Source organism: Mugil cephalus, chromosome 5, assembly GCF_022458985.1.
Source record: "Mugil cephalus isolate CIBA_MC_2020 chromosome 5, CIBA_Mcephalus_1.1, whole genome shotgun sequence".
In the NCBI taxonomy this organism is placed as follows: Eukaryota; Metazoa; Chordata; class Actinopteri; order Mugiliformes; family Mugilidae; genus Mugil; species Mugil cephalus.
In genome coordinates, this window is record NC_061774.1 from 21,901,657 (window position 1) to 21,916,620 (window position 14,964).

At 41.2% G+C, this 14,964-nt stretch overlaps 1 protein-coding gene across 3 annotated transcripts; it reads left to right on the top strand.

The window, feature by feature from the left end:
* The first annotated feature begins 845 nt into the window (after positions 1-845).
* irf2 (interferon regulatory factor 2) lies at positions 846-13,828 on the top strand. 3 transcript variants are annotated; one of them, XM_047584678.1, is made up of 9 exons: positions 846-1,323; positions 3,137-3,229; positions 3,313-3,412; positions 4,799-4,975; positions 5,081-5,127; positions 6,062-6,185; positions 8,612-8,764; positions 9,574-9,611; positions 10,263-13,828. In XM_047584678.1, the coding sequence occupies exons 1-9, from the start codon at positions 964-966 to the stop codon at positions 10,533-10,535; spliced, it is 1,365 nt and encodes a 454-aa protein (XP_047440634.1). In that variant the 5' UTR covers positions 846-963; the 3' UTR covers positions 10,536-13,828. The 3 variants fall into 3 exon arrangements, with proteins under 3 accessions (XP_047440634.1, XP_047440635.1, XP_047440636.1); XM_047584679.1 differs by having other exon boundaries at positions 852-1,323; positions 6,065-6,185; XM_047584680.1 differs by having other exon boundaries at positions 1,170-1,448.
* The last annotated feature ends 1,136 nt before the right edge of the window (positions 13,829-14,964 follow it).

Here is a 14,964-nt window from a genome sequence, read left to right on the forward strand (position 1 = left end):
TTGTCACACTCATGAGGCTGTTAACGCTTCTGCAAAGTTTCTGGTTTCATTTCCAGCAGCAGACATTCAGAAAAGGGAGGATGCACATGGGCGGAGGGGAGGATGGGGGAGGGAAGATAGAGGAAGTGAAAATGAAATCCACCTCCAAGATCGTCTATGTTCTTTTATGGCAACGATCCACAGCTAGCGTTATTTTATTTTATTTTAATTTATTTTATTTTAAACATGCGCTCATCTGAGCTTGAATTTTTGGTTCGTTTAGGTTTATTTAATATGAATATTTCACTTTGCAGAGGAGGAGTTTATTTATTAATCACAATGAAAATATATTGATAACAGCAGCCGTTAAAAATATATTTGTAACACCTGACACATATTCAAACAGATATAGATAAATAGATGGATAGATACTTTATTTATCCTGTGGGAAATTATGTGTCCAGTAGCTTAATCACGTAGAAACAGATATAATAATATGAATATGAACCAAATAGACTGTGACTTTATATATATATATTTCATATTCTATGTAAAGAAGCTACTGGAAACTGAATTTCTCTTAGTATAAATAAAGTATCTATTTTATATTATATTTGGAGAAAACCTGCAGATGCAGATACGAATATGTTTACAAATAGCAAATATAAATAAAAAATAAATAAAAATAAGGATAGATAGAGCTTTTACCATTACTAATTACATTTTATCGTATGTCTTGTGTAGAGGTTGTTTTGTTGTCTCTTTGGTCACTACTTTTCTTGGCTATTATTAGTATTATCGTAACATAATTTATACTAGAGGAAGCAAAATACAGATAAAATGAACAATGTCTACTTAATGTTACTAAACTAGTGCAATATATATCGCATAGTACTGTGCAAACAGAATATGTTTACAAATATCTCGGCAAGTAAACGAAAATTATAAAGTTACACTTAGCGCTGTCCTTGGGGTTTTTTTTTTATGGTACCGAGAAATCGGAGCGGAGTGAGACCTCTTCGCGTCTGGGTCGTTCGGCGGGAGCGCGCACGCAAGCTCCTCCGCGACGCCGCTCGCCCCCGACAGAGAGAGAGAGAGAGAGTCAGCGAGGGAGAGACGGAGCAGGAGGGGGATTTCCAGGCCGAGCCCCCACTTCCCGAAGCAGCAGCCGTCGTTGTTTTGCTTTCGGTCTGGACGCAGAAACGCTTTCCTTTTTTTTTTCTTTTTCTTTTCTTTCCCTCACTTAAAGCCTCGAATAATTCAACTTGCCCCAACTTCGGCTCGGGCTGTGCGACTCCTCGGGGCTGGACCGTGAGGCCACAGAGGCCGTCCAACACTGAACAGGTAAAGGCTTTTATTTCCGCATTTACCCACAAGACTTCCTAACGACACGACACGACATGACGGATCCCCAGCTCGAACCTAAGTGAAAGTAGCACTGCAGTTTTTCTCTGCCCTTTGTTGACTAGGTATGGGATTTATTTTCACTTTTGGCTTCGTTGTCGATGTTGTTGTTTTTGTTTTGTTTTTTTCTTCTTCTTTCTTTCTGTCTCCTTGCTCCCGTGCAGCCTGGGCAGACAAACACACCGCTGTTTTAACTTTCGACCTGACCCCTGTTTCTAAATCAGACTTTACTCACCAAATAAACACGCCACTAACCTCTAAAAGGTTCAAGCTAATGCGGCTGCAGCTTTTCGGCTCTTTCCTGACCTCATGGAAAGCGTCGGGGATTTGGATGTTAGTTTTGAACTTCAAGGGTCTATACGCGACAAACTGAAGCGTAGTTTGGTAAATATTTCATATAATATTCGTGTTTTTGTGTGTGTGTGTGTGTGTTAGCAGGATAGCTAATACCACCTGTTATTTGTCAAGCTACTGCCCGCTTTTATATATATATATATATATTTTTATTTTATTTTATTTTTTATTGCAATCAGCAACCCCACAAAAAAACAACTACTACAGTAGTGTGGCTTTGAAATTAATGATTACCACATGTAACTCGACCCTAATGCATTCAAGCAACACGTTTACTTATCTCATTATATGCTAGTTATTCCCACATTAATTAGACGCTGTTTATTTATCCCGCTCATGAGGAATTTCCTCGTCACAATAGCACAGAATTAGACCAGAATATATGCAGAAAAAAATAATAATAATAACAAATTTATAAGATAATACAAGATATACAAAAAAAAAAAAAATTATAATATTTAGAGGAAAATATAGTAAATACAGTGTGGAATGGGAATTAAAAATGCTAAACAAAAAAAAAAGAAAGAAGTAATATATTTGCTAAGATTTTAAAATGTAGAGTTTGCCGGATATTAATGAAACAGAAGTCGTCCGGATGCAGCTGGAAGTTTCAACCCTGCTGCTCATTAAAAAAAAGAAAGAAAGACAGAAAGAAAAAAGAAACTAGGATGATGTTTTTGCATTTGAATATGTGCCATGTCACCCTGTTCGACCTGTTGAGGAGCTCACGTCAGTAGGTGACTTGTTGCCACTGTGTGCAGGGAGTGCCGGTCTCACCGGACTTTGACCGGGCTGCAGGGAAACTAACCCCGGCTTTAAAATACACCGGCCGGGTGAAGGTTTTTTTCTTTTTCATTCCCTGACTCTTTGTTGTTGTTGTTGTTGTTGTTGTTGTTTTTCTCCACTAAGCATGCTCCTTGTTTTTCTGTTCTAAAAAACAAAGAAAGAAAGAAAGAAAGAAGTTGAATGTGGGTCTGAGTCGACCGCAGCGTCAGTTTTATTTGTGAAAAAGTAACTTATGACATCTGTTCCTAGCAACATCTTAAAACCAGCGAACGAACCAGAGCTGGAGGGTTTTTTTTTTTTATCTTTACGACGACACACAAAACTGATTGATTGTCTCGTTAGTCGCTCACAAAAGAAGAAAAAAAAAAATAGTGGCTGCTTCCTGTTGCAGTGGGTAGTGGCAGAGTAGAACCACGTGTTTCAGAAAATGTTCCCGGTGTAAATTACAGCCCGGTTTATTGTTATGACGTGCCATATATGTTCCAAAAGGAGAAAAAAAAGGTAGATTTTAATATAAGAGGTTGCTATCGGTAAAGGAAGATTTACTCGTGGCTTTTTTTAAAATTATTATCATTATTATTATTATGTATTTATGATTTTTTTGCGTTCCTAGGCCACGATGCCGGTAGAAAGGATGAGGATGCGGCCATGGCTGGAGGAGCAAATCAATTCCTGTCAGATTCCGGGATTGAAATGGGTTAACAAGGTAAATGTCCACACACAGAGCAACAACGCAACAACGGTTGTGTTGTGTGGTTAACACGCTAACCAGAATGTACATGTGTGCAGGAAAAGAGGATCTTCCAGATCCCCTGGATGCACGCGGCGCGTCACGGCTGGGACCTGGAGAAAGACGCTCCGCTCTTCATGAGATGGGCCATACACACTGGTAAGGCACAGATTGAACTGCAGTTAACTGCTCCACTGCTTCTCCTTTTTGGTGGTTTTCATTTTCAAGTCTACCACACACACACACACACACACACCACGCCAGTTATCTGGTGCAAATCAAAGAAACGTTTGATATTCACAATATTCACCGGGTGAAAAAAAAAATGCCAGTCCCACTTTTTTGTTGTAGGTATAAGACGTTCGGTTCGGTCAGGGAGTCGTCTTTTTAGACTGAACACACTGGTTCTGTGCCTCATTAGTGAAGAGGAAACCATATGAAAACTCACCTCAGTGTCGGGATGTCCCCCCAGTGTTTTTGCATATGACGTGGGAAAGAAATGTTGACTCCTCGTACGTTTAATATTCATTTTCACACTCGTTCATGCGGAAATTATGAACAAGAAATGATGCTTTACTTTCCGTTCTACATTTTAAGGATGTGGAAAGCGGCAGAAATCAGCCCAGCGACACCGGAGAGACAAGTGTTTACCTTCAACCATCGATTCTAATGACAAACAAATTAAGTCATCGCACGCTATTCAAGTAGCCACCGATCTCGCAGATCTCTGTTTTCGTTTTCTTTGGAAATACGTGTCGGGTCTTTTTTTTTTTTTCTCGCGAATCTCAGATGCAAAACTGTGTCGTCACCCAGTTGAAAGTTTGCGCCACCGCCTTCTGTGTCTGTCAGCAAGATAAAGTGCACGGACCTGCATTTCACAATGTTGTGAAGATACTGACTTTCATCTAATTTTATCAGTGACTCATCGGGTTGCTCACCGTTTTGTTACCTCAGACGTTATTTGACCACGGGGCGGTGACGCAACAGATGCTGAAATGAAAGTCTCAGAGGTTTCAGATTTTAACCGTTGCCACTGAGCGAAAACCTACACGTGCTTTAAGAAAAGAAATCTATTTTATTTAAACGGTTTAAAACATCATTGTGGTGATTTTTGCATTAAATTTTAAGTTATTCAAATAATACACAGGTTCATAATATTAATAATAATCTTATTTTTTTATTTCAAACATGTGCAACAGTAGAGTGGCGACTGAAACATGACGTCCTCTGCCTCCATTTATCCCTTTACGAAAATATGTTGGATTCATATCAATTTGTATTTAAATAAATTAAAAAAAAACATCAAAAAATGTCCAAACAACCTTAGATTAACTGCTGTTAAAACTAAATGGTGAAACCTTTATTTCTACAGAACAAAACAGCAGTAGAGAAGGTCAAAAAGCTAAAGATAAGATAGCGATCGTTTTCGTGAACCTTAGTAACACTACCGTGTTCCCCTGAAGATGATGCACGCATGCCAGTAATGCCTGTAGTGCCACAGATGCCCTTTTGAGATTCTACACTTTTATCCGTCCCCGTGTGCAGGTAAATACCAGCCGGGTGTGGACCGTCCCGACCCAAAGACATGGAAAGCCAACTTCCGCTGCGCCATGAACAGCCTGCCAGACATCGAGGAGGTGAAGGATAAAAGCATCAAAAAGGGAACTAACGCCTTCAGAGTCTATAAAATGCTCTCGTCCACAGAGAGGAGCTTGAAGAAAGGTGAGCTCCGCCGCCGCCGCCGCCGCCGCGGTGACGGAACGTATTTATTTATATCTGTGCATTAAGACGCTTTAATAAACTGACGTCTCTCTGGTTTCCATTCAGGAAAGAAGAAGACAGACAAGGAGGGGAAGCCCAGAGGAAATAAAGAGGTAGGCGATCGTGCCTCTAGCTGTTGCTGTCGCGCACGGCACGAGTACAGTAGCGGTTTTTGTGGGTGCACGGTCCTTTCAATTCCAGAGTCAGGCAAACAAATAGCGACACAGGCGCAGAAGATCAGCGAGTTTCTGACTCCTCACGGAGCCGTTTCATTGGAACTCAAACGGCCTCTCCTCCTGGCTCCTTTGGTGACATGTTAAACATCACAGAAGTAGTTTTCTGAGAAGCGCGGCTGTTTTTGTTATTGCCAAGACGGAAGAAAAACACTTCTGGTAATTTTACTCAGCCTTGAGTTGAAGCCAGATTATCTTATTTGCAGATCAACTCTGCATCCAGTCAGGACTTGACTCAGACTCTTACCAGAAAGTAACCACAATAACCACACACTCTACTCCTCACACGTTCGGTTCCTGCTCTCCCGGCCGCGGGCACGTTAAAGCAGTTACATGTAAATTAGTAACGAGGTGAAGGAATTGGCATTTTGGCAAAGCGCTTAATGAACACTTCGGAATTATTAAAGTGTTAAATCAGAAATGCTTCTGCTGTTTTCTGGGACGTGTTTTTTCAGAAGCTGACGGGAACGATTGTGTAATACTTGGCAAGTTGGTTTCGAACAGTTCGGCCTGTTTCATTTGTTTGTTGACATGCCTGAAATGCTTCAAATGTTAAATTTTATCTCTGTGTGATCTCCCCTGGATTACAATGACATTGTGGCAGGGAAATAACAAAGGAAATTCATTTGTTTAAAGCGCAGCAGCTCCCTGTGTTACTGAGTGTTGTCTCACAGTTTCTAACATCTGACTGTTGCATTCAACATAAACTCTTGTTGGTCGTCAGTTTTTACTGGGATGAAAGAAAATATGTGAGGACTGTATGAACAAATTAAATCCCCCCGCTCAACCATAACTCGGCCCTTTTTCTGACCAGCAGGCAGCTCCTCCGTCTCCGGACAGGACTCTAGTTGAGGCTAACGCTGGACCTATTGATTACACCAAACAGGAAATCATCAAGCAGGAAGCACTAGAGCTGACGGTGGCTGACAGCGCACCAGGTATCTCACCATCTTTTTCTTTTGTTATGCTGTTGAGACGTGTGTGTGTGTGTGTGACCTCTCCCTGCTTTTGACATGGCACATTTATTCGTATGTCTGCCTTTGTTGATAAAGAAATGCTTTAGAGCTGTGTATATAATGTTTATAATAACTAAACCCTCCTTTCTTCCGTGGATTTTGACGTGTTTTATAGAAACAAAGCAAAAAAAGATCAGGTGTCAGAATAGCAAAGCTTGAAGGAAGAGTCCAAGGAAATATGTATATATACACAACACTACAAGTTTGGAAGCAAGAGCTAATTTGAACATAAAAGATCATAGTATCGTTGGTCACTTTGCATCAAAATAAACATGATTATTATATGAAGAGAACTTATCAGAAGCTATTTTTACTATAATTACCAGGTATTAACAACAGCTTGGCGTATACGAGTCATTCATTCACCAAGGGATATTTCTACGCAGACTCTCAAAAGTATTAGAAGAGTTAAAGTGAATGATGCAAACTGTGATTTGTTTTTTTTTATTATTTTTTTTTACGTTGGCACTGCAGTTGTGATTCTTGCAAATCTTCTCAAGCCTAAAACTAAGCTCTTCTTTTCTTTTGCTGACATTTATTCAGCAATGGTCTGGTAACATCAATGAACACCTGAAGGTAAATTGAGGAAAATGTTCATGTCAATGAAAGCAAAAGTCGTTGGCAGTGTGAAAAGGAAATTGAAGTTGCTTCCAAACCTTTGGCCTGTGGTGTAAATAAAGGCTTTATTTCATTGTGGAACGGTTTAAAAAACATTAGCGCTAAAAGAAAGGACGGTTTCCCGATACACATGGTCTTTATCCCAGTGTCCATTTTTTTAGCGCTAATGTTTTAACCCATTTTATAAGAAACAGCCATCTCAATAAAGACTTTATACATGTTTTTATTGTGCTAGAGGAGTTCCTTGTACTCCTTCTTCAAGCTTTGCTGTTTATCTCTCTCTTTCCAAAGAGCACCCTGGTTATTTGCATAAGAAACTTCCTGAGCATGTTGGAACCTGATGGATGTACTTAAAGAATAAAAAAAAAAAGGCTTAAATGTCCACATTTGATCTGACGTGGGTGGGAACAGTAACATAGCAGAATAATAACCTATAGGCAACGACAACTCCAGATTATTTCCATTAGTTTAAGTGTAAAGAAGAACAAGTAAATTAGGAGAAAGTTTACATTTAATAAACTAAACTTGGAGGGGGGGATGAAATTTCTTAAGAAATATAAGTGCAGTTTGGGCTCATTGCTGCCTGCTGTTTAGTCCTGGGTCTCAGTGTTTATCTTATGTCCACTTGTCTTATTAACCCTTTAGGCATCTGTTTAACCCTCTTTGAACCAAAAATGTCCAAAAACTGCTATAAAAACTTAACTGATTATTTTTTTTTGTCTGTGTAAACCTCCTGAGACCCTGTGTCCTCATATGGGGACATTAAGTTTTATTGCAGCTTATTACAGCCAATCACGGGACAAAAGTGGACAAAGTACAAATCCCCACCATGTTTTACGGTTGCAACTTGTTTATTCACGCTTTTTAGATTTTCTACTTTGATATGATGCACAAATGTAACAAGTTGGGACTTGATTGTTTGCAGTCCTGTTTTTGCTCAGCAATGTTCAGTTATTGAAGTAGTTTTATACATGTGATGCACATCAGCGACTTCATTGTTTAACGCAATGAAATAATCCCCGTGTCCACATATGGGGACTGTTTTCTTTTCCCCCAAAAAACTGCTTCCTGTTTATGGATGATGTTCAGTTTTTATACGTTGGTTCTGCTAATCCACTAATCTTGGTTATACCCAAGACTGATAAGAAAAAAATGCCCCTGTCCCCCAATATTAATTTTATGGAAAATAGCAAATTTTTCATGTTTGTTTTTGGTAAGAAAAACAACAGTAACTTGTATTAGTCAAAGTGGCATTTAAAGGGTTAAAATCCTCAAAATGATTGAATTTTTAGTAGTTTTGTGAAGTGCTGAAGTGGTTTAAGAGATTTATGCAGAAAAAAATCTGAAAATAATAAGTTTTTATCGCAGTTTTTGTACATGGACGTCATTGTCCACTGAGGTTACACGAGGGTGTTAAACTTTTTCCACAGTGTTGTGTTGATCTTTTAGAATTAATCTGTGTGGAGATAGACTTTGTTACAAAAAACTACCATATGCACTAACACAGCCAGAACGAAGAGGACAACTTTGCCCAAATGGACAAACAATAGTTACTAATAGTTAAAATAGTGGACACATTAGGAATAAAAGTGTAACTTCTGTGTAACCTTCACTTTTCCAAATTCAGATTAGACCCTTGTACACTTGTGCCTTATGTTTGCCACCTGTGCATTAAAGTTAAAGCCGTTTAGTTCCGTCTGTCATAACGGATCCCGTGTGTCCTCCCGCAGCCATTCACAGTTCGGTAGAAGACCACGTGATCACCAGCGAGCAGCTGCCGTTCGTCTGCCAAACCATCGAAGTGACCACTGAGAACGAGGAGCAGACCGTCAGCTCCTCCCACTCGTACCCGCTCCAAATCTCTCCCGTGTCCTCGTGCTGCGGTGAGAGGACGCACATCACGTCTTAATGTCTTAACCACAGCATGTTAGGAGATGAAGCAGAAGTCACAGGAGTGGAGTGGAGTGGAGTGGGGGGGCGGGTGCTATTCAGAGCACATCTGACCACAGTTACATGTTTTTTTTTAGATGGTAGTGGTTAGAATTCAGCAGCTTCTTACTAGACAAGAGTCAAGTGGTGTTAAAAACACGCAGCTTTATCTCTTTTAGCTTTTTGATTATTTTGAGCAGCTGGTAACATCTGTAACACTGGTTATGGAGGAGGGGGAGGGACTTTGTCACCGCATGTAATCTCGAGGCAAATGTGTGGGAAACCGAGTGAATGTGATAAAATAAGCCAGTGTTAGATACCGAGCAGCAGCCGCAGCCGCCGACGACACAACTCGTTTCGCTGGGATTGTGTAATAGATGAATATAGTAAAAAAACAAACGGTTTCATTACCACCTTTGAGGTGCGTTCATGTTCGTGGTGCTCTGTATCAGTCATTCATCCAGTCATTCAGGCTCAGCTGGCCAGGCGGGTTCATGTTAGAGCGCCTATCTTTATACAACTACTTCATATTTCCTCATTTTTTTTTTTTTATTTATTACTTGAAGAGTCAAGTTGAAGCCACTCATGCATCCTTAATTATTATTGTTATTATATGTTTGTTAATATGATTTTACAGGTGAAAGTTAAAGCCTTTATTTCTTCTGTCTGTCTGATTGTTCTCACTTTAACTGGTCACTTTCTGAATGTGGCTTTATTCATACATGAACGTTTATATATGTGTGTGTGCGTTTTATTTCTACAGACAGCGACACAGACAGCGACACAGAAGACATCAAAGAGGTTAGTCTGACGTTGTGCATCAGACGGAAAGAGTGTGAATCACTAATATGAGTTTCAGGCGAACAGGTTTTCACGTGTTTCAGCCTCACTGCTCAGACGCAGAGAGAGTGTGTGTAGTGTGTGTGTGCGATGCTTGCGAGGAGCTTCAGACGGATGTTCAAGGGTTAAGATTTAGTTTTAGGTTTAAGGTTAGATTTAGAGAAGTGTGTGTGTGTGTGTGTGTGTGTTTTCCTTCCTGTAATGTTGCGAGAGAATGAGAAAAGGGAGGGCCTAGTCAGGAACTGATGCAGTTAAACATTAACAGTTTGATTTGAGGTTTCATGAAAACCCGCATGCCCGTATACACACTCGCTTACAAACACACCTCACACTACTACCACCTACGTACCTACTGGCAGTCAGAGTGTGTATGTGCTCATAACCAAGTTGTTAACACTCAAGTTTAAACCCTAATGTGAATAATATAACTAATAAGAGAGATAAAGGAGGTTAGTGTTTATCAGATAAGCTGTTGTGTGGTTGGTGAATTTACACTGTTAACCGCAGCATGCGTCAAAAAACACCCACAATCTTTACATTGTTTTTTTTTTTTTTTTTGTTGCCTATGCGGTTCCATTACCTTCTTCTTCCTTCTTTGTTGTTTTTGTCTAGCCGGGCTTCGGCCCCTACAAACGCAGCAACAACTACAACACATCAGTTCTCAGGATTCCCTCGTGTTCTCTCCCTGGCATGGCCACGTTCGTCAGCCCGAGCAAACCCAACTTCAGGGTGACCAGCACGCGGGACCCCACCCCTCTAATCAGCTACACCGACAACTGGACGCCGGCCTACAGCCAAAACTCTATCGGCTCCACGGCGGCCAGCCACACCCACGAGATGCGCGCAAGTGTCATTATGAAAACTTCCGACGTCACGTCCTCTTGACCTCAGACGAGAGGGAGCACCACCGTCGCCGTCGCCGCCCCCCCCCCCCCCCGGGGGGGCGTAGGAATGACAGAGAATGTTTGTTTTCTCCATCAGGGGCCACGTGGGGCCTTTAGAAGGCGCAACATCCAAACCTTTGATTTATTGTGTAACGTCTGTCTGGGTCGTTCCATTCGTTCTCCCCCTTTCGTACGTTCAATTTTTTTCGACCAACAGAGAAAAGTTCTGAGTTCAGAACCAGATCCCGGTCGTGGTGGTAAAATGGCATCTTACGAGCGGGGGGGCACATCCAGACACGCTCTGTTATTTCTGTTCTCTGTTGGTTGAAATGCCCTGCGAGTGGGGAGCACTTGAAATAAACGCGGAGCTTCTGCATTGGCCCCGTCGGGCGTGTGACGTCGGCGTCCTTGCTCTTTCTCCACGTCCAGGAGGGTTAGCGTTACCGTCCACACGCTAGAACTAAAAAACACAGCGGAGAGTACGCAGTGACACGTCTGGTCATACCACGATTATTTCTCCTGCTGTTTAGCTGTTTAGTTTACACTATCCTCTCGTGAAAGAACGTCGCCACTTTTTTTCTTGGAAGACGAGAGAAAAGATTTTATCGTTCAAGTCTGCGGATGAATACGTTTTTTTTTTTTTGTTTTTTTTTTTTTAAATATATTAAATCAGTTCTGTTGATGCGATTTTAAACCACCCAGACAGCAGGGAACGATTAATTTGATCCCAAATCAGCTCAGTTTTTGTTACAAAAAACAATCAAAGGAAGGATGTTTTTTTTATCAGATGAAAGTTTTAACTTTCATGATCGGCCCCACAGTGGAAAGCAGGCGTGTTTGTGTTTGTGTGTGTGTGCGAGTGTGTGTGTGTGTGTGTGTGTCTGTCTGGAAACCTCAGGACAATGTATTCCCCAACACACATGGATGAACTGACAGACAGACTGACAGACTGTGAACCATGTAATCATGTCTTCTCCTCTCCTCTCCTCTCCTGGTGTTAATAATGTATATAGCTCATATGGATGTATGCCTGCAAGCCGCTTCAGCACCTTACGGACAGCACTGGCGCGTGTGTGTTTACTTGAGTGTGTGATAGTGTGGGGAGGAGGATAAAAGCTTTATTGATTATTTGTGCCTTTGATAGCGTGGCTGGATTCAAACTACCTGTGCTTTAGTCTGCTGGCTGGTAGACGTTAGGAATGTTAGTCGGCTTTAAGTCGACGGCGTCGTAGGAAGCGCGGGAGGATCTGGACCTGGTTACTACGTTTGTTTTTTTTTTTTAGTGACAAATAATTTCTATTGAAGCTATATAAGTTGGAGGAAGAGATGGATCCTTTACGTTATACTGAAGTTCATTTAAAGGATGAGGACGGGGCGTTAGCGAGCAGAGTTGGTTGTTTTCTTTTACAGTCCTCTGTCCCTCAGCGTTAAAAATGTTCCCCGCTGACTTCACAGAGCTCAGGTGTGATCACATCCACCTCTTCATTCCTCCTGCTCCAGCTCTGTCCAATTTACATCTCTCTCCCTCCCTATATATATATATATATATATATATATATAGTTATATTTTTTTAATATATTATTACGTCCTCTTGAGAATCACTGCCTGCTCAGTTGTAAACTGATGAGTGGGATTGTTGGCAGCTCGCAGACTAAAGCACAGTCGGTCGAGCTCCACTGGGAACCGGTTTTAAAAAGTTGCAGTGGAGTCTGCAGGAGTCGGCGATGTTCTCGAACCAAACCCCTAGAAAACCTGAACACTGGACGCACCTAACGATCGCGGTGAATCTATTGACATTCTCACCGCTTCTAAGGGGTTTGTGTTGAGTTTGGCTGTAACCATTTCTTCCATGTTTGCCTTAGAGCACCACGAACTCACAGTGACAGACCGCTTCAAACTCGCTCCGCGTTTTTGAAGTTCATCGTAGTTCATTATGCAAAAAGCTGCAATACATGGGTTCTGATTAAACGCGGTCCATACTAAATGACTTCAGCAGCCATGACAAACACCTTCCTGTTTATTCTGTCCGTGTAAAAGAGGCTTTCAGACACAACGTCGCGGTTTTTGTCGCTGTGGCTCGTGAAGCCAGAGTGCGGCGCGTCGGGCACATGCAGCGGTCAAAGTTCATCTCGGTAAATCATCATCATCGTTGCCGCTGCAGTCCTGGTCCCGTTTTGCGTTTTACTTTTAGGCTGCACTGCAGACTCCCTCTCAGAGCACACATTCGACCCTCTTGTGCACGTCTGTTGTGGTTCGTTTCACTAAAAAAAAAAAAAAACACAGTACTTATCTCTCATCGCCCTGTATTGGACACTACTTTCCCTCCATATCAGTTATCTTGATGCGTTTCTTCGTTAATGGCTTTAAAGACCTGGGAAAGTTTCTCAAGCTTGTAAACAGCTTGTAAAAAGCTTGTAAACAGAATAACTTATTTGCTCCATACTGTAGCAAACAGTTTGCTCGACTCCGCAGCGCAACCAGCTTTGTGTCTGAAAGCATCATTTACCTTTTTTTTTTTATCATATAAATCTTTGCAATGTGTTACTGTGGTAACATCCTCTCTTAGTATAATAACCATGAATTGTTTGCACTGTTTAAACGTGCCAAATGACATGCTGCCTGGGATATTAAAAACAAACAAATAAATAAATAAACGTGCGTCTTCCCAGGTCTTTGCACCAGTGCGTATTTCAAGTTAACATTGTGTTTTTTTTTTAAAATGTTTTAAGCGTCAGTCGACTTGAAGTTGAGCAAGTTCTGAAGTTCCAAATGATCAAGACGTCTGGCCTGATAATCAAATATTCAGACTTTTCCCTCGTTTGCATTGCCTTAATAAAGAAATATTAATAATTAAACTTTTTTTAAAAAAAAAAACAAAACAAAAGCCTGAGCGTCATCACAAAGACGCTCAGCAAAGAACTAAAGTGCACTTTTACATAGAGTTGATTTCTGCTTTGTTGTATGTGTAAAAGGGAAAAGTCAACAGTGAAAGTTGGCAGTGGGGAGTTTTAATATTAAAGTGATCTATCACGCAGTGGGTTGATGTTTTCCAACTTTTTTTTCTTTTTTCTTTTCCGCATAAGCAATTCAGGGCCACTGAATCACTTATGAGTTAAAACAGGTCTCTCTCTATCTTTTGCTTAAGCACATAAGGAAAAAAGCTGATCACTGATCTGCTTCTCACGATGCACCGAGAGGTTTTCAACAACACGTCACTGTTTATTCTCTGTACATTAAGAAAACTACATGTGAATCAACATGTAAAATCTGAATAAAGACTGTTTTTGTATTTATCCCGAGGTCTGTACACATCATTTATTACCTGTGCAATCAGCGGTTGAGTTAGGGTTATCTTACACACCCAGAAAGATCAGAGTCCGCCTTTACGGCTTCTCGCACAACAGAGGAAAGTTGTAAATCTGTAGCTGTTAAGATAAAGACATCCAGTAAAAACAAAGTCCTCCGAAAAGGAGGCCGTGTTGCCGCCTCTTGGAAAAAGTGAAGCCAGAGTTGGGCTAGGGCTCACTAGGCCCGAGATAAGAGTTAGATTCGCTGCTGACGTCTGCAAGTTAGTACATGTAGTGACTGTACGACAAGCTGTGTGTGTGTGTGTGTGTGTTAGTGCTGAGCGGAAAAATACGTGTGTGGTTTTGCTCTTTGTCAGAGTTGCAGATGTGCCTTGTTTCACTCACTGACAAGAGTTTAAGCCGAGCACTAACTGCTGTTTCAGTTTCACTTGTTGTTCTCAGTTCTCACTCTACTTCCTGTTTATCTCAAGGCCTCGGTGGCGAGTGGCCAAGTTTCCCTGACAACTGTTAACCGCATGCCATTAGTCCGGTTTAAGCAGTCTGTCTTTTAATACGTTATATCTTCTACGTTTAATGTTCTCTCACTAGCTCCTTTGTGTCCGTAGGTCTCCTTCACCCCTGCTCTGCTTTAATTTCCTGGACCACAAGCAGCAGCAACAAGTCATATCAGAAAGTCCCTTCTCTTCTTTCTATTCCCTCTTCTTCAAATATTGGAGTTGACAAAGGCATGCTTTCACTCTCCAACTAAAATCTCTTTGCCGTCATCTCTAGAGCCATTAACACGCCACATTAGCTCAGAACTTTAGCTTAGCTTAAATGGATTTTCTTCAGACCTCTTTACATTCACATACCATTTAGTGGCTCACACAGTGCCAAACAGGAAGGCAAACCTGTCTGCAAACAAACCGGACAGGCAGCTCTGCGGTCATGTGCCACCGATGCCACCTGTTGTTCAGTGGTGAAATTGCAGGTTTGTTTCTGGTTTTCAAAAAGGTCCTCAAGTCACTTTATAGTTTTGCTGGCTCCTGTATAGGACAGCAGTGGAGAGAGGAAATGTCACATGCAATTGGTAACTTTCTTCTGGTTTCATTGATAAAAGTCACAGCTGACCACACAACCAA

Excerpts from the sequence above, each read along its gene's own strand:
- irf2 (XM_047584678.1), top strand. The coding sequence starts at position 964 with ATGGTACCGAGAAATCGGAGCGGAGTGAGACCTCTTCGCGTCTGGGTC. Across the intron at positions 1,324-3,136 it reads GGCCGTCCAACACTGAACAG|GCCACGATGCCGGTAGAAAG; the intron begins GTAAAGGCTTTT and ends TTGCGTTCCTAG. Across the intron at positions 8,765-9,573 it reads TCCCGTGTCCTCGTGCTGCG|ACAGCGACACAGACAGCGAC; the intron begins GTGAGAGGACGC and ends TTATTTCTACAG.